General features: G+C 58.4%; 1 protein-coding gene across 2 annotated transcripts; it reads left to right on the forward strand.

Moving 5' to 3' along the window:
* The first annotated feature begins 234 nt into the window (after positions 1-234).
* Positions 235-16889, forward strand: PPP1R7 (protein phosphatase 1 regulatory subunit 7). 2 transcript variants are annotated; one of them, XM_020913188.2, is made up of 10 exons: positions 235-342; positions 3336-3464; positions 6270-6325; positions 6893-6958; positions 7512-7642; positions 8008-8170; positions 9330-9446; positions 10251-10355; positions 13227-13313; positions 16602-16889. In XM_020913188.2, the coding sequence occupies exons 1-10, from the start codon at positions 291-293 to the stop codon at positions 16776-16778; spliced, it is 1083 nt and encodes a 360-aa protein (XP_020768847.1). In that variant the 5' UTR covers positions 235-290; the 3' UTR covers positions 16779-16889. The 2 variants fall into 2 exon arrangements, with proteins under 2 accessions (XP_020768847.1, XP_070319762.1); XM_070463661.1 differs by lacking the exon at positions 235-342 and adding an exon at positions 2861-2915.
* Positions 16890-17262: the final 373 nt, after the last annotated feature.

Genomic DNA, 17262 nt, shown 5'->3' on the forward strand with positions numbered 1-17262 from the left:
CGCTCGCCCGCAGGCTCGACTCCGTGCTTGCGACCCCGAGCGTCCCTGCCCTCATCCCGCTTCCCGCCTCCAGAGCCTCCAGTGCGCTCATCACCTGCCTGCCGGGCAGGGAGACCCGCGGCGCGGAGGCGGAGGCACGCGCGGCCTCGCGGGTGAACTACAACTCCCATGAGGCTCTCGAGCCGCGCAAGAGCGCAGGGCCCCATTGGCTGGAAAGCCTTTGAGCTGGGAGCCCTGATTGGCTGAGGGGCCTGAGGCGACAGATTCCGGAAAGGGAAAGAGCACCCAACATGGCGGCAGAGCGCGGCGCGGGCCAGCAACAGTCGCAGGAGATGATGGAGGGTGAGTGGCCCCGCGGGTCGGCGACCGAAGGGCCCGGCGGGCGGGGGCGGGGGCGGCGGCCCGTGCCAGGCATGCCCGGGAGAAACGGGGAGGCCCGGGCCCAGCCCCGCGCGCCCCGTGACATCTGCCAACCGACAGGGCGGGGATGGCCCCGGACAGCCGGTCGCGGACCCCGGTGCTGAGGCGGCAGTGGCCGGGAGGGCGCGCGGGCGGCCGGGGAGGCGGGGGCCGCAGGGCCGGGGCGAGCGGCGGGAGGACCGGGCTTGTGGGTGAGGACTAAGGGCGCGGCGGTCCCGCAGCCCCTGCGCCCGCCCCAGCTGCTGGGAGCCTCGCACCGAATCCCTGAGCTTGAACCCGCGAGGCAGGTCCCCAGGCAGCTGACCGAGAAACGAGGCGCGGGCTCCCTGGGACCCGCCCGAGGCAGCTTATTGGTGGACGCGGCGGGGGTGGAGAAGGGTCCTCTGGAAAGCGAACCGGTTGAGGGGAACGGCTGACCCCAGCCGAGAGTTGAGTGATAGAATCGACAGGTACCTGTTTTCAAAGCTGTCATAGATCCAAAAGACTAATTTCAAGTCTTTCGCTTTGTTGAAAAAAATCGGCATGCATGTTATGTATGTATATAATTACATGCACACCTAGCCCCAGTGGAGAGCCAGATCGTGTCTTTGAGCACTCATTGTAGTTTTGGCTCTGCTGGTTTCCTGAGGGCTCCCGAAGAGAAGCCGGGGTCTCCAGTGTCAAGTGCCAGGGAAGGGGTGGAAGAGGCGGCAGCATGTTTGGGAGTGATGGCTGCAGCAACCAGAGCCAGCTCCCTGCTGCGCCTGGAAGGATATACCAGTCAGGCAGGCTGGAGACAGGGGGCAGGAAAGAGCAATGGCCGGGTGAAGGGAACCACACACAAGCAGAGGGGTGTGAGGGAGTGTGACCTGTCTGGAGTGACCAAGAGTGACAGTGGTATTGGAGGAGAGGGAGGCAGGTGAGGCAGGCGGGGCACGTGGTGGAGGGCCTGGGTGGACGGGAGGAGCTCAGGAAGGTCTTGGATCTGGAGACCTTTGGGTCTTTCTAAGCGGGGAAGCACCTCTTCTTATCCGCCTTCTCCCTGCCCTCCTACCTCTCCCACTTCCTCTTCAGCTGTCTCCCTGTCTTGGTAAATGGCAAATGGGAGGAAACCTAGGCAATCCCTTCTCTCTGGCTGCCACCCATTCCACAAATCAGCAAGCTCTGCTGCCCCCACTTCCCCAGTATCTCCAAGTATTTGCTACCTCTCCCCTTCCCCCTCCCAGTACCTTGAGCCAGGCCACTGTCCCCAGTGCCCCACAGTCACCTGGTATGCTGATCTGCTATCCCATATTTCAATTTGGCTGTCCTTCATGAGCTAAGCCCCTCCCACCCTGGGCTCAGACCATCACCCAGTAGAACTTGCTGTCCCTTAGCCTGGACCACAGAGGGATTGTGCCTGGTGACGGCTAATTTACTACATGTCTTCATGCATGTCATGCACATGCTGTTGTGCCTGACAGCGACTCTGATATGTGGGTACTATTCTGGCTCCTTCTACTCATGAGGATACTGAGGCTTCACAAAGGAAGTAACAGGCCAAAGCTGTGTCTGTCGGGGCAAGGTGCAAACTCAGGAAGAGTCACGGGCATTCTAGACATTTGGGGAATCAAAGATTAGATTTGGATTCTGGGATCAGATCTGAGTCTCTGAAGAATAGATTTAAACAGACAGACAAGCCACTGAGAGACCAGTTAGGAGGGCAGGCAGGAGCCCAGACCACAGGTAGTGAGTAGCTGATCCAAGACAGTTGCCAGAAAATTGTAGGAAGAAGGAATGGGTGTGGTGGTGTTAGAGGTGAATTCATCAGGACTTGGCCAACAGCCTTTCCTGGGTGCTGCTTTGCTAACCCCAGTGGGAGACTTGGAGGTGAAGCAGCGTCCTTCCCCACAGAACGCACACCCCTCTGTAGATAAGCTGTGGTCAGAGAAGAGAGACTCCTTGCCCTGTGACTGATGATGCCACACAGCCTGCTAGTGCTCTAGCTCTTCCAGACAGGCTTCCACAGAGGTTGCCAAAAAATTAAGAAAAAGGAGAATTATCTGACAGTCTTGCCAAAAGATTTTTACCAGTCAGCCGCATTTAATTGGGCTTCCCAGGTAGTGCTAGTGATAAAGAACCCTGCCTGCCGATGTAGGAGACATAAGAGACGTGGGTTTGATCCCTGAGTCGGGAAGATCCCTGGTAGAAGGGCATGGCAACCCACTCCACTGTTCTTGCCAGGAGAATCTCCATGGACAGAGGAGCCTGGTTGGCTACAGTCCATAGGGTTGCAAAGAGTCAGACACGACTGAGGCAACTCGGCACTCAGTATAAGACTGCGCTGGGTTAACGGTGCCGTGGCGTTTAGGACCGTGACTCGTGTGGGGCGTGGAGCACTGCTGGCTGTCTTCTCCTTTTCTAGAGCGCCCCACTGCCCACAGTCTGATTTGAGTTAGTCTTGATTTCTTTCAGAACGTGGGCCTGTGAACTGGGCTGGTTTTCTTGGCCAAATGGATAGTGGAGCCTGGATGAAGGTATGTGGCGGGAGGGTCACACGGTCCCCTCTGTGTGAATATCCAGGCCAAGAGGGCGCGGACAGGAGGTGTTTCTCTGCGTGTTACCATCAGCACATTCAGCCACACGCCACCCAGGCCTTCCAGATACCTGCTGTTCTTCTCGAGTTCCTTGAGAACAAGAGTAGTGTGCTTCTGACCTTTGTACCCCGCGGCCTCCCTGCTCTCCCCTCCAGCACAGCCCCAGTCCTCCCCTCCTCTGGCTACCTCACACGGTGCCCAGGACACACGTGGAAAGTACTCAGATGTTTGTTGACCTGAATTCGACAAAAGTTCTTGAATGAAGTCTTTTTGACTTCCAGCTGGATGTCAGTCTGTTGTATGTTCCTCACAGAGTCCGCTGATATGAATATGCGTTCTTACGGGTGTGTGTGGATTCAGTTGACAGGCGGGTTGAATCAGAAGAGTCGGGCGATGAAGAAGGGAAGAAGCAGAGCAGCGGGATGGTGGCAGATCTCAGCGCACACAGCCTGAAGGATGGAGAGGAGCGGGGGGCGGAGGACCCAGAAGGTACCGGGCAAGGGGAGAGCCTTAAACGCACAGCGGGAGGCTGCGGGCTCTGTCGGCTGTGCTCAGCCTAGGGGGCGGGGAGGGGTGTCACCAGGCACCTACCCAGTCCACTCAGGAAGCCCCGCAGGGCCTGGTGGGCAAGGGCTCAGAGCCCCCTCTGAGGAGCTCGCCAAGTCAGCTCCACACTTAGGGCACTTGCAGGCAAGATGGATGGTTTCCTAATTTCACAGAAGGCAAATACAGCCGCTAGTGATACTGGTACAAATGTGTCCTCTGGAACAGAACCAGGAAATCATTTATTACCCACATGTTCACAAAGTGAGATTGAAATAAAATAAACATTGTATGCCTTCTTTTCCTACCTCGGTCACGTAGACTAATTTTATCTTAGAGAAGTCATTTCTGAGTCCTGCTCCACCATACTTGTAAGCCTGAGGATCAGCTTCTAAATTGTCTTCTTAGTGATTAAAAACAGCAAAGGAATTTAGAGTTGAAAAAAGAGTTCTCCGCCTATAATGATGGTTTTTCACCCCCTTAACCATGATCTAAACCTTTTTTCTTTGTTTGCTTAGAAAATCAGTTTCCATTGAAAGAAGGGAGAGAAACCATACACACAGAAGGATATCCAAAGTATACTAGGTGAAAAAAGCAGATTTTTTTACAGACAGTGTGCATGTTAAAATCCTATCTTTATTTTTTAAATATTGATAATAGCATGTAGTTTTACCTACTTGAGAAAGAAAACACATCAAACAATTGGAGCAGGGGATCTCTAAGGAGCAGGTTTGAGAGGGTCTTGTACATTCTGCATTTTCTAGGTTTATCTCCATTGTGTGGACTTTTAAGGTATCGATACTCGTGCATTCCCCATTCCCCTTGGTAATAGAAGTAAAACTAATCTTTAAAGTAACATCATGCTGTGTGCCAGCACAGATGCTTGGTAACTATGGCAACCTAATTTTAAGGCAAAAGGCGACTACCACAAAAGTACGAGTCACATTATTTAGGAACTTCAGAGGCAACATTCTGGAAGCCATGTGGGTGGAGAAGCACATGGGAGGGGTGGGTGACAGCTCTCCTTGGGGCTGAGTCACTGGAAAGGGGGGTGCGCCCCCTACGGTCACGTTCTGCCGCCTAGCCTAGCGTGCCGACAGACCTGGCGTGGGCGCTCCCCGGCTCGGGAGCCTGGCTAGCAGTGCCCCAGGGAGATGCGCCTCTAAGTCCTTGGAGAGCCAGGACCTGCTCCTCCCTGTGCCTGTCTAGGTCTTAGGTTCCAATAAACAAATTCAGACCTGTCAGCTGCTAACCTTTCACTGATTTTCTGTAAGTTAATGTTTTAACACATGAAACATATGAGATAGGTTCAGGAAGATGGCTGGTAACTTTGTCTCAAAGGTTAAGCAGGCGTGTTGAACGCCGCCCTGTGCTGCGTGTATTATGGACAGAGCTCTTAGGCCTTGTGACCTCATGTCCTGGTTTGGACCCCAAGTGGCCTGGACACCCTGCCTTGGTTGTGGCGTGTCTTTCTTTGCAACTTTGGAGTTCAAGTTGTTGGCTGTGCTGTCTTTTGAAGAGGGATCATTTGGGGGCAATCTCTTGGCTTTGCCCAACTCCTTTTATTTAATTCTTGGGTTTGTTGACATTCCATAAAGCTATGGCTGACCTAGAGTAAATGATGTGTTTTGTTTTTTAACTAGCCATTGTTGACGGTTATGGAAAAGGCAGTGCAATGAATTTAGCCAGTGTGGGGCCAGGAAGCCTCTCAGGCTGCTCCTGAGTTGGGCGTGCCTCTCTGGGGCCTCCAGTCCAGCCTGTAAGCTGCCCATGCTGGGGAGGTGCCGGGACTATGAGGCCAGGATGTGGGCAGTGTTGCTGTAGGGAAGACACAGATGCAAGAGGCCCCGGGGCACAGGCCAGACAGCAGGCACGTGCCCACCAGGACCAGGTGTTCTGCGAGGCAGGTGACCTGTTTCTTCAGCAGCACGCTGTGAGAGCAAGAACGGACTGTAGAAATGCTCTCCGGTTACGTGTGTGACCTCTTCCAGGTCCTGATGCACCTGGCAGGCTGGGAGAACGGCTCACCCTTCTAGTCCGATGTGCTACGGTCAGTCCAGGCCTGCCCTCCTTGGCCCCGCTGGGGCCCTGGGGACCCGCTCTCCAGGGCGGACTGGCTCCCAGCCTCCCTGGTTCCTCAGCAAGGGGTGTGTTTCACTTATTCAGCAAGGCTCTTTGATCCTGTCAGTTGAACTGAGCTTCATTTTGTTTTGCTCTTTGCAGAGAGACGTGTCTGTAGATGCAGGGCCACTTTGCAAAGCAATAAAAGGCACATCCTAGAACATCTGATGTGCCAGGCATGACCCACATTCCAGTGACCTGATTCATTGCCACAGACCAGAAGGGAAAGACTGGGGGCAGGCCACCCCCAGGTACCACTGCAGGCCGAGCCGGAAGGCGGCAGTGGGCGGCTTCCGTGCTGCTGGCTGGGGTCACCTGAGGCTCGGTTGCCCCCCACCCTTCTGCCAACAGCTTCAGGCCACATTTCCTTTCTTGGGAAATTTGTAGGATGTAGGTGGAATCCTGGAGACCTTTGCCAGTAGCTGAATTCAGGACACAGAACCTTGAGAGGTGGCGGTTGTCAGGTGTTGGCTCCACCGCGTCGCTGCCGTCGGGTGTCGCCTGCAGGTTCTTCCTCTGTTGAACTGGCCCTGTGCTTCAGGCAGCCCGGCCCAGCTGGCCCCAGCGTCCAGGCACGTGCTCCTGGAGACCAGCCGCTCTGAATGGGCCTTTTTCTTCTTCCTCTTCCAGAAGGACAAGAGCTGCCTGTGGATATGGAGACCATTAGCCTGGACAGAGACGCAGAGGTAACGCTGCCTGCTCGGCCACCCCAGGGGCCTGGTGGTGGAGCGCTCTGCCGTCGGGTCTTTTATGTCGGTTCCAGATTAGTAGATGATTTCCCTAGACAGTATGGTAGTCTGGGTGGCCCTTGGTCAGAGTCCTTGTGTTCTTACTGGTTTTAATGCCAGTGCCCAGTCTCGAGTTGCGCTTCACACCCTGAGGATTGTGTGGCAAAGGCAGCGCCTTGACTGCTGCGTTACATGAGTCAGATGATTGCTCCGTCCTGGCAGGAGTCCCGCCATCTGCGACTCAGGGAAGCCTGAGGAGCCGCAGGCAAGGGTGGGACTGCCCTGAAGAGACGCCCCTCGGGGCAGCCCGCAGGGGCGAGACCAGGCTTCTAGTGCAGAGGGTCCGTCTCACGTCAGGCCGCTGCCTGTCACAGCATGGCTGTGCCCGCGTCACCTGTCCCCACGGCTCCAGGCAGCACTGCTCCCCAAGCCCCGCCGCCTCTCGGCCTCCATGTGGCTCCAAGCCCGGGAAGCGCATCTCCAGGTGCTTGTCTGCAGCTGAGCTAGGTTTTATCTCTGTTTCAGGATGTTGATTTGAATCATTATCGCATTGGAAAAATTGAAGGATTTGAGGTGCTGAAGAAAGTGAAGGTGAGAGGAACTTGGCCTTGCATGGGAGGGGCCTCTGTGACTCTGCAGAGTGCATCCCGCCCGCCGGATGTAGATAAACTGGAACAGAACTGTGACCGTGCTTGGGGAGGTGCCGCGCTGCACCGGAACGTCCTTCGGCACTTTTGATCCTGAGCCCTGCAGGGTGATAGGTCAGACGCTAGGTTGGGTGGTTCTCCTCAGGTTCACGCGGTGGCTCAGACCGGCGGTGCCTCCATCGGAGCCTGCCTGCAGCCATGTGCAGCCCAGACTGCGCGCTTAATTCAGTGCAGTTCAGTCTGGTTTCCAAAACTGAGCCATCGAGGGTTCCCTCTGCTGGAAAATAGCACCCCTCCCCTGCCCAGCGCCTCCCTCACCGCGTCACGAACGCTCATCGTGGCCTGCCTCCACCCCCGCGGGTCAGCACCATCCTAGAAAACAGGAGGTAAACCGTCCCCGCCCGGGTCCTGTGCGCGGAGGCCGAGTCCAGGACCAGCGGGCACTTCCTCTGAGCCACATTGTTGCCTGTGTCAGCTAACCTTTCTCTGTCCCCCAGACTCTCTGCCTCCGGCAGAATCTAATTAAGTGTATTGAGAACCTAGAGGAGCTGCAGAGTCTTCGCGAGCTGGATCTTTATGACAACCAGATCAGGAAGATTGAGAACCTGGAGGCACTGACAGAGCTAGAGTGAGTTGTGAGACTGCAAGGAGCCCGGCAGCCTCCCCAAAACCAGCCCTGCACCCCCAAACTGAGGCCTGGGAAGCCCCCCTCCAAGGTCAAGCCTGTGCCTGGCTCCTCCTGGGCACCGACTTGCCCACAGTCCCAGCCTGCACGTGAAGCCTTTGACTGCAGACGTCAGGCTGCCTCCTCGGGAAGAACATGGTTTCTGCCCTCAGCCCCGTCCTGGGAGCCAGGGCAGCAGGCTCTGGGGGTCCTGTGGGCTGCCCCCCTCACCCCCGCACATTCCCCAGGTGGGGTGCTGCCTCTAAGTCAGTTATGTCCTGAGCTTGCTGTGGCCTGTGCTCGTTAATAAATGTTTTGCCTGTTCCCAGGATTCTAGATATTTCTTTTAATCTACTGAGAAACATTGAAGGAATTGATAAGTTGACACGACTGAAGAAACTCTTCTTAGTCAACAACAAGATCAACAAAATTGAGAACATAAGCAGCTTGCACCAACTGCAGATGCTGGAGCTGGGGTCCAACCGGATACGGGTGGGTGTGGGCACGCAGTGCTGCCTGGAGGTGTGCAGGGCGTGTGCTCAGCTGTGTCTCTCACGAGACCAAGTGCTGACTGGGGGTCGGTGTTAGAGCGTGGCCCGGATGTAGGGGGCTAGCCTTTCTTCTGCACACAGCATTCCCTTGCTCCTTATTCCAGTCGCGATGTAACTCTTAGCAGACTCTCCCATCGCACTCTGCCCGACAGCAGCCCCCAGCGCTTTGCTTTTGAGTGTGCCGCTGGATGTGTTTTTAGACGTACCTCTTGGCGCAGAAGTGGCCCGAGCATAGCAGAGGGACGGGCCCTCTCTCCGGGCCATGGGGGTTGGGGTACAGCCTGGTGCGTGGTTGGCCCGTCTGCGCCTGCTGAGTGGCTGAGGGAAGGGTTTCTGAGCCCTTCCCCCACCTGCATGCCAGAAATGCCCCTCCAACTTTTGGAAGCTTCTAGCATACTGCTCAGTTCATGTTGGCTTTCATGAGCTACACAGAATGCAAAGCAAGGAGAACAGTTGCGTCAAAGGGCTTCTTAAGACCGTTGGTGGAGGTGATGTGGCTGAAAGTAGCAAAACTCGGAGTGGTCCAGGCATCAGCGCGTTCCGCAGCATCCCTGTGGGAGAGAGAGGGTCTGCGTCACAGCTGATGCAGGCGATGGCAGGCAGGGCTGCCCTTCCTCCAAGTCCTCGTCCTCCCGGACCAACCCCGGCCCCGTCCTGCTATGAGACCTGGACAAAAGGCTCGCTCCGCACTTGGAGGCCCCGCTGCGTCCCCTGCCGGAAAAGCTCAGTTAGCCTGTGAGAGTGCCGTATCCGGGAGGCGGTGACCTGAGGCCTGCCAGGGCGCTCATTAGCACAGCTGCCCACGGGGCACTGGGGAGCACGCGGCAGAGCAGGGAGGAAGGCAGAAGGGGTTGCAGAGACAGGAAGGGGCAGAGCACCCCCAGGAGCCTGCGGGCGTCCCAGGCTCAGGGCTCCCATGTCTCTCACCTGCGGGACACAACCAGCGTCTTGTTCTCAGGTTGCACTCTGCAGTGAGGTTGCCTGGGGGGATCTCAGAGTGGGCAGTACCTTGCCCAATGCCCAGGCAGCTCCGTCTGCTCGCCCAAGGGGCGGGCCCTTTCCCCTCCCCAGTAACTACTGCCTTGTCCTGATTTTCACAGGCGATTGAAAATATCGACACGTTAACCAACCTGGAGAGTTTGTTTTTGGGGAAAAACAAGATCACTAAGCTTCAGAATCTGGACGCACTCACCAACCTGACCGTCCTCAGCATGCAGGTACGGAAGGCCCACCCTCCCACCCCCCCGGGCCCCCAGAGCAGAGCGTTGCTCCTCCATGTCTCCACGCTGGGCGATGCTTGGCTTCACTGTCAAGTGAGCGATGAAGACATCACACTTCACGGACCTGCAAAACGTGTGACACACGTGGGCCTGAGGTTTCCTTCCTTAACGTGCCACGTTTGTTCTCCTAATGAAAGTCCAGGCGGCTTTTAGCCAGAGCAGCTCATCTCCACAGCTCACGCTGTGCTGGGTTCCATGGTTGGAGGGACCCCCGTGTCCCGTCCATCCGTGCCGGGGGCGTGCCACATGGGCGTGGTTGGGCAGCCCCTGCGTGGGGTGGGCAGCAGCCTCGGCCCAGCTCCTTTTGTCAGGAGCAGGTGCGTGGCGGCGGCCCCGGGGGTGTTGGTGGCAGGCCTCTCAGAAAGCAGCTGTCGAGCAGACCTGTGTGAGAAGCGGGCGCTGTCCTCCATCTCCAGTTATGACAGATGCCGAAAGAAATGACAACTAAGTTATTTTAAAATATCCTGATTTTGACATTTTTGAGTTAACTGAATTATTTGAGGTAGACTTTCCTCAAGTAGATTTTGAAAAGTGAGTTTCGTGCATCAGAGCCTTTGGCCGTGCACACAAGTTTCGCCCGGGACAGCAGACGCAGGGCCCTGCCTGCGTCTGGGCCCTGCCTCCCTCTGGGCGAGGCCCCTGCAGCCGCTGTGGGTGGTGCCCTATTGTCAGGAGCCCCGGGTCCGCAGCCCTGCTCCCCAGAAGCCCCCCGGTCTCACGCCGTTCTGACTCTCCCTGCAGAGCAACCGGCTGACCAAGATCGAGGGCCTGCAGAGCCTGGTGAACCTCCGGGAGCTGTATCTCAGCCACAATGGCATCGAGGTCATCGAGGGCCTGGACAACAACGTAAGAGCCCGTCTGGCTGTGGGGCTGTAGGGGCACAGGCAGTCTCGAGAGGTTCTCCGGGGAGACCTTTCCAGGCGCCTCAGGCTGGGCCATGGGCCGGCCAACTCGCTCCTCACCCGCGCGCTAAGCGGGGCTGAGCTGTGTGTCGTGGGCTGGGTCAGTGCACCTCTCTATGGGCTTTGGGAAAGTTTCTAAAAAGTAAACCCCAGGGACTTCCCTTTGGTCCAGTGGTTCAGCCTTCAAGCTTCCAATGCAAGGGACACAGGTTCCATCCCTGGTGAGGGAACAGATCCTGCGTGCAGCATGGCATGGCCAACAATAATTAAAGTTTTTAAAACGGAAACCCTAGCTGCTCCTGGGTGTCCGTGTGCCATGGACGACTCTCAGCTGTCAGCAGCTGCCCTCTCTTCCTGCCCCTGGCCACCAGCTTCCTGGCCCCACCCCCAGCCGAGGGCCCAGATCCTGCACCGTCCTCCTCCCTCCGTCCTCCCTCCCCTTCTCCCTCCTCCCCCCTCCCTTCCTCCTCCTCCTCCTCCCTCCTCCTCTCCCCACCAGCCCTGCCCACCCAACACAGGACAGCTTAGAAGCAGTGGGCAGCGGGGATAGCCCTAGCCCTGAGCCCTCAGGAGGCCCCTGCCCTCCTCAACTGTTGCAGGTCAGCCTGCTTTTCCTCAGCGCAGTATTCAAGACAAATAAAATACTTGAACTCACTCAATTTTACTGGGTATTTTTTCCTGTTTTAATTGCCAGCAGGTGTAACCAGGTCCGTCACCTGGTAAGCACTGTGTTTCAATCTTCGTAAGGGCTTCTTTGGCCCTGGGCCTCATCACCATCAGTGAGATTTTAGGGGAAACCTGCTTTCTGGATTTTGTTTCACCAACATTTACAGAATTTTGGAAAAGCTGGTGAAATTTGCCTCCAGTGAGCGTGGTCACCTTCCCCTGCCTTTCAGTCAGTTTGCAGAGCTGGTGTGTCACCTGGGTGCACGCCTGGGCGGTGCAGAATGAGAGGTTGAGGCCAAACTCTGAGAGGTAGGGCTGGACGGGGGCTGGCAGGGCCTCCTCCCCACGCCAGTCCCCACAGCGGCTGGAGGGTCTGTGCAGGAGAGGGCGTGGCCCCCAGGAGCAGCAGGACGCCAGGCCGGCAGGACTGGGCGGGAGCCGTGGAGTCATCCCGGGAGGTTGTGGGCAGGTTGTGGGCGGGAGCCGCGGAGTCCTCCCGGGGGGTTGCGGGCGGGCGCCGCGAGGGGGGGGCTCCCCCTGGGGGGTTTCGGGCGGGAGCCGCAGGGCCCCCCCCCCCCGGGGGGTTGCGGGCGGAGCCGGGGGGGGGGGGGGGGGCCCTGGGGGGGGGTTTGCGGGCGGAGCCGCGGGGGGGGGGGCCCGGGGGGGGGGGGGTTGCGGGCGGAGCCGCGGGGGGGCCCTCCCGGGGGGTTGCGGGCGGAAGCCGCGGGGCCCTCCCCGGGGGGTTGCTGCTCGGTGGCCCGGCCCAGTACTAGACCCTGCGTGGGCCTCTGCAGCGAAACAGAAGGAGAGCAGTGCGGCTTTAAAGTAATTACATTTTTGCAAGTTCCCCCTAATCAAATGGAACAGGCTTTATTCAACTAAAGAGCAAATATTCTGTATTTTCCTCTGAGCTGCATCTCTTAACTTCCCTGGAGTTTACTTTTGTAGTATGAAGTCAAGCGGTCAATGATCTTTCTCTCAAACGGGGAGCGGCTGCTCCCCTGGTGCCCTGGGGCCACCCTGCTCAGGGCTTCTCCAGGTAGCAGGCCTTCCCACAGGTCTGCCCGGGGAGACTGTGGTTGCGGACGTCGTAGGCTCTGCGGGGCTTGCTCTCCCCACCCCACCTTACCCCCATCCCCGTCCTTACCTTATTTAAGTAATTAGTAATGGTTTGCTTTTGAACAAGCTTTCAAAACGCTGTCCAGCTCCCCAGAACATCTCAAGGTAGCATCAAGCACATGATGGGGTCCTCGTGCTCGGAGGTTTGGGGCCGTTCTGGCTGTTCGGCGCCCCTGGGCTGGTCTCCACACAGGGGCTGCCCCAGGGTCACAGCCCCCCCGTGCCATAGACACTGCAGCCCGGCCGGTTCCCGCGCTCACACCCCCACACCCCCCAGCCCCCAGAGCGGGCACAGCGGGCCTGACTGGGCCCCACCCTGCCGTACCCACACTTCCTTCTGCGTGGTTCTCCCAAGTCCCTGTTTGCCCAAAGCCCCTGCGCCCTGCGGGCAGGTGCCTTCCAGCCCACTGCCGTCAGTGGCCGTCTGAGCAGAAGTCGACGGAAGCAGCCCGTGCCCAGTCGGCACCCAGATGGGCTGCTCGAACACTCCTCTCTGTGCAAGAAGCAGGGTCCTCCCAGAAGGGACGGTGTGGGGCCTGGCAGTCCCTCGCCGCGCCCTGGGCCCTCTGCCTTAAGTGAAGAGGGGCGGTTTCAGAATCACTCGGGGCTGGATGCCTCCTTGGGACAAGCACCAGATAAATGCTGCGACACCTGTCGCCGTGCAGGGCCCGCCCCAGGGCCCAGGCCGCCTCTGTTTTGGTGGGTGCTCTCTGCCCCTCCAGGACCCGTCCCGCTGGGGTCCTGTGGACCAGGATGTGGGAGTCTGGGGCGTGGAATCTGGTGGCTCTAGTTTCAGACCCCAGTAACAAGAGCTCAGTGAGGCAGTGGTGAAGATTGGCTGTAAACTCGGCCGGGTGCTGCAGGAGGGGGCAGGGCCATGCCCCCTGCCCCCACCCACCAACACCCCCTTTCCTGTGAGGGCAGAGGGCGGCTCGCCTCGCGCTGTAAGCCCAGCGCCCAGCGCAACGTGCATACCCACAGTCATGGTGGGACTGAGGTAATGCAGGAAAATTTTATCTCCTTGTTCTAGAACAAACTCACGATGTTGGACATTGCATCAAATAGAATCAAAAAGATTGAGAATATCAGCCACCTAACAGAGCTGCAGGAATTCTGGGTAAGTGCAATGCACGTGCGCTTGCTGGCGCTCAGCTGAGCAGGTCCCGGTGCCTGGAGCGCTTCTGCTGCGGCTCTGGGGGCCGGGGCGGGGACCAAGAGCTCGGGGGGCTGCAGATGTGGTCCCCACAATGCATGTGGCCTTCCAGCAACGGCGTCACCAGAGAGCTGGGTAAAGTCACAGGCTGTCAGGCCCTGTCCCACCCCAGAGGCAGAGCCGTTGATGGCCGGGCGCATGAGAAGCCCTGATCCGTGTGGGTTAGTCCCAGGGTCACCATGTGGCTGGAGGGCTTCCAGACGCAGCCCCGAGGCCGTGCTCCTGGCTCAGATGGCCCAGAACCACGGGAGGAGCTATGGATGGGCCTCCATGGCTGGTCACCTTGGAACGTGCCCCTTGTTGGTCTCACAGTGATGGGTGTGGTTCCTGGAGCCCACAGATGAGAAACGAGGCATAAGAAACCACAAGACTCTTTTGAGGGGGTTGCAGGTCGACCCCCAGCTGAGATCTGCAGTGTCAGAGTTCCACACGCTTGTCCCGAGTGTGACTCCTGCAGGAGTGCCGTGTGCAAAGTGTGCGTCATCCAAGATCTGTGCTGTGTCCAAGGCCTGCCCCTTCCTCACCCAGCCATTCTGCCAACCCTTTGATGTCCTGTGTGTGTTCTTCTCCTCATCTCAGAAATGACCCGGTTTCCCTAACGCACAGTGGCCTGCTGTGAGGATGCCCCTGCCCTTTAGTGATGGCGCTGGTCTTGGGTGCCGTCAGGGCGTGACTCCCAGACCAGCCTCTGCAGGGCTGGGCGCAAAGCAAGCCACCGGGACTGCGGTCTGGCGTGCAGCCCAGCTGTGGAGGAGGGCGTGGCCGGGGTCAGCAGTGGATCGGAGCAGAGGGATTCGGTCTGAAGAGGCCAGGGCATGTCACAGCCAGAGGATGAGCCCAGAGCCGGGGTCCTGACCAGGCTGCTCCAGCACCGGGGCACCCAGCACTGCAACATGCACACACCTCTAACCCCAGCCCAGCCAGGTGCCGGCCCTTGTGCCCTGGCGATCCTCCCAGGAACCTATGCTGGCCTGAGTGACAGAGGCCTGGAGGAGGCAGGATGCCCCCCATGATGGGGCCGTGAGCAGACTGGCTGTGTCGGGGGCTCGCGTGGTCTCAGACCCCCAACTTTCTATGAAGTAGCAGACTCCTAGTCTGACGCCAGCAGCCTACAAGTGATTTTGTTGTGTAAGAAAAACACCTTGAGAATTCTCCTACACCTTGGTTTTGTTTCAAGTGTTGCTGAATTTGAGGGGAAGTGAATGTGAATTTTGTATGTAAATGTCAGCCACCAGAAACCACTGGAATAGACTCTGGAGACAGTCTGCATGGAGCGCCATCCCGGCTGCGTCTGCAGCAGGACTGCAGTGTGGGTTCAGGCAGGATGTTCACATGTGAGCCCAGGATCACCCGCCAGGAGTTTGCAGAGCTGTCGGGGTCACCAGCATGCCCACGCGATCACACGCACCCGGGAGTGAGACGGCGCAGGCTGCCGTCTCCGTGCGCTCCGTCTGCTCGGGGTGCTGGTCAGGACATTTGGGGGGACCTCCCCCACGTGTGCACGTAACGCAGCGGTCGAGTGTGGAGTGGCTGGAGAACAAGCTCGCGGCCACAGGGAGCAGCCTGCTGCATCCAGAGCACAGGCCCTTCTGCGAGACCAGCAGCTGGCTTGCTTTAAAGGCCACTTCATTTGACAGGAAACAGTGTGAGAAGGAGGCGGGAGACAGTCTAACAGAAGAAACTAAAACAGTGCTTCCAGGAGGTTCTTTAAGAAGACAAGTGCACCGGGAGGTCACTCCCCACACCTCGCTCCTTCAGCTGGGAAGGTCACACGCCTCAGCTGGGAAGAACTCAGAAGAGAGACATACAGACCCATCCTCCCGCCCATGACCCTTCCAGATATTCTAGAGTTTCTGTGGAGACAGTACAGGTGAATGGTTTTGAGTTTCATTTTGAAAAAGTACAGTTAAAAGCATCTGGAGTTACCTTGTCTAAGGCTCCTTTACAAGCGCTGTTGGTGCTGAGCAAAATCCCCAGGCCCACTTTACAAATCCTTGAGAAAACTGCCTGGAGGCTAGCTGTGCTACAGAACACCCTAACTGATAAGACCTCGGGCTTGTAAACCTAGTAACTACTGACTGCTGGCACAGCGGTGTTGGCGGAGCTGTGACGGCTCACATGGGAAGCACGTAGGTTGTGTGTCCGGCGCAAATGACCGTGGAGGGGAGAGGAGGCGCGGGCGAGTCGGGGACGCCACCACCAGCAACACAGGAAAGGGGTGGAAGTAGATCCCGCTGCCAGGACCTCCCCTCCGAACAGTGACAGGCCTCCGTTTATTAAATGAAGGCGTCTTTTACTTCTGTGAACTTCATTGACCTTCACGTGATGCAGAACACACCTTGCTACACTCCCCAGTTATTACCATATTTTGTAGCAGAAACACAGAAGCCATGTTTTTTAAGGAAGAAAATACAAAAAATGCTTATAAATAGACTGTATATTTTGCCAAAAGAATGGTACAAAATGCTGCTTAAAAAGACAAACACTGAAGACCAATTGGAGAACAGAGCCATCCGTCAGATTTGGAAAGTGTGTGGCACATAAGATTGGGTGCTGGGCCCCCAGACCACAGCGGTGCAGCCAGCGCAGAAAGGTGGAGACAGCCAGTGCTGGCGTGTTTCCCAAGGTGCATGTGTGGAAGGCGTGGACCGCGTGCTCACGCAGCCCCTCTGTGGCAGCTCCTGCTGGCTGTCCGGCTGCAGCCCCAGCCTGAGGCCCAGGCCCCCTGCTGCGACTGCGCATGCGGAGGGGCCCAGGGGACAGTGATGGACGGGCGGCGCGGGGCGCAGGCCGCGGCTCCTCAGGGAGCAGCCCTTGTCCCTTTGCGGTAGAGGCGTCTGGCCCCGCCTGGGAGCAGGCCTCGGGGCCTCCACAGCCCCCGAGTTCTGGAAAGCTGGGTGTCCCAGGGCAGCTGACACACGAGGCCCACAGGGAGTTCTGTGAACACAGGCTTCCTTAAGCAGGCGAGCCTGAGAAACCCTGTCTGCCCGGGGCGGGGGCGGGCACTGTGTGGTGGCTCCGTCGTCCCTCTGCGGACCCGGACGTGGACTTAGCGGCGTCCGCCAGTTTCATCCCGCGGGACGCGACCCGGCCAGCATGCGCCAGGGTGCACGGGCCGGCCTGTCTTCTGCATGGGGCGGGGTGAGGGCCGTGGGGTCCCGAGGCTTCTCTGACGCGCGGCTGTCCCCCCAGATGAACGACAACCTCCTGGACTGCTGGAGCGACTTGGACGAGCTCAAGGGCGCCAGGAGCCTGGAGACGGTGTACCTGGAGCGGAACCCTCTGCAGCGGGACCCGCAGTACCGGCGGAAGATCATGCTGGCCCTGCCCAGCGTGCGGCAGATCGACGCCACCTTCGTCAGGTTCTGAGGCCCGCTCCTGCAGAGCCTCCCGGCCACGGTTTTAATCCACCCATCGCTCCTGCAGCGTCACTGTATCAGCAGTCACAAACCCAAAGGCAATAAAAAGGCACCGAGTGAAGCTGAGTGTGCAGGGCCGTCCCCGCCGGCCGGGTGTGGCCCCTGTCCGTGCTCCGTGGCCCTGGGCCCTGCCCGCAGCCCGTCTCCATGTCCTCCTCTCAGAGGGGGCTCAGAGCCCCCCGGAGGGTGAAACAGCGAGTCTGGGAGGGTGTCCAGGGGCCCTCAGGCCCGTCTGCCCAGAACTCTGCAGTGTCTTGGGCCAGTAGATGCCCGTTTGTAAACCGTATGTGTTAGCAATAAACTGCAGGCAGAGGCTGCCTCAGCCCCGTGTGCCACAGCCCCCAGCGCCCTTGGAGGGCAGGGGCCCCCATCGGTCCCCACAGCCCTCAGGCCAGAGGGGCAGCCTCCACACATGCTGTGTGGGGCCGCTGGCG

Source organism: Odocoileus virginianus, unplaced genomic scaffold (assembly GCF_023699985.2).
Source record: "Odocoileus virginianus isolate 20LAN1187 ecotype Illinois unplaced genomic scaffold, Ovbor_1.2 Unplaced_Contig_5, whole genome shotgun sequence".
NCBI classification, from domain to species: Eukaryota; Metazoa; Chordata; class Mammalia; order Artiodactyla; family Cervidae; genus Odocoileus; species Odocoileus virginianus.

What these genes read in the sequence shown, in the direction of transcription:
- PPP1R7 (XM_020913188.2), top strand. Translation starts at nt 291, where the DNA reads ATGGCGGCAGAGCGCGGCGCGGGCCAGCAACAGTCGCAGGAGATGATG. An exon ending in GCCTGGACAGAGACGCAGAG is followed by an intron (nt 6,326 to 6,892) that starts GTAACGCTGCCT and finishes TCTCTGTTTCAG; the next exon opens with GATGTTGATTTGAATCATTA. An exon ending in AGGTGCTGAAGAAAGTGAAG is followed by an intron (nt 6,959 to 7,511) that starts GTGAGAGGAACT and finishes TCTGTCCCCCAG; the next exon opens with ACTCTCTGCCTCCGGCAGAA.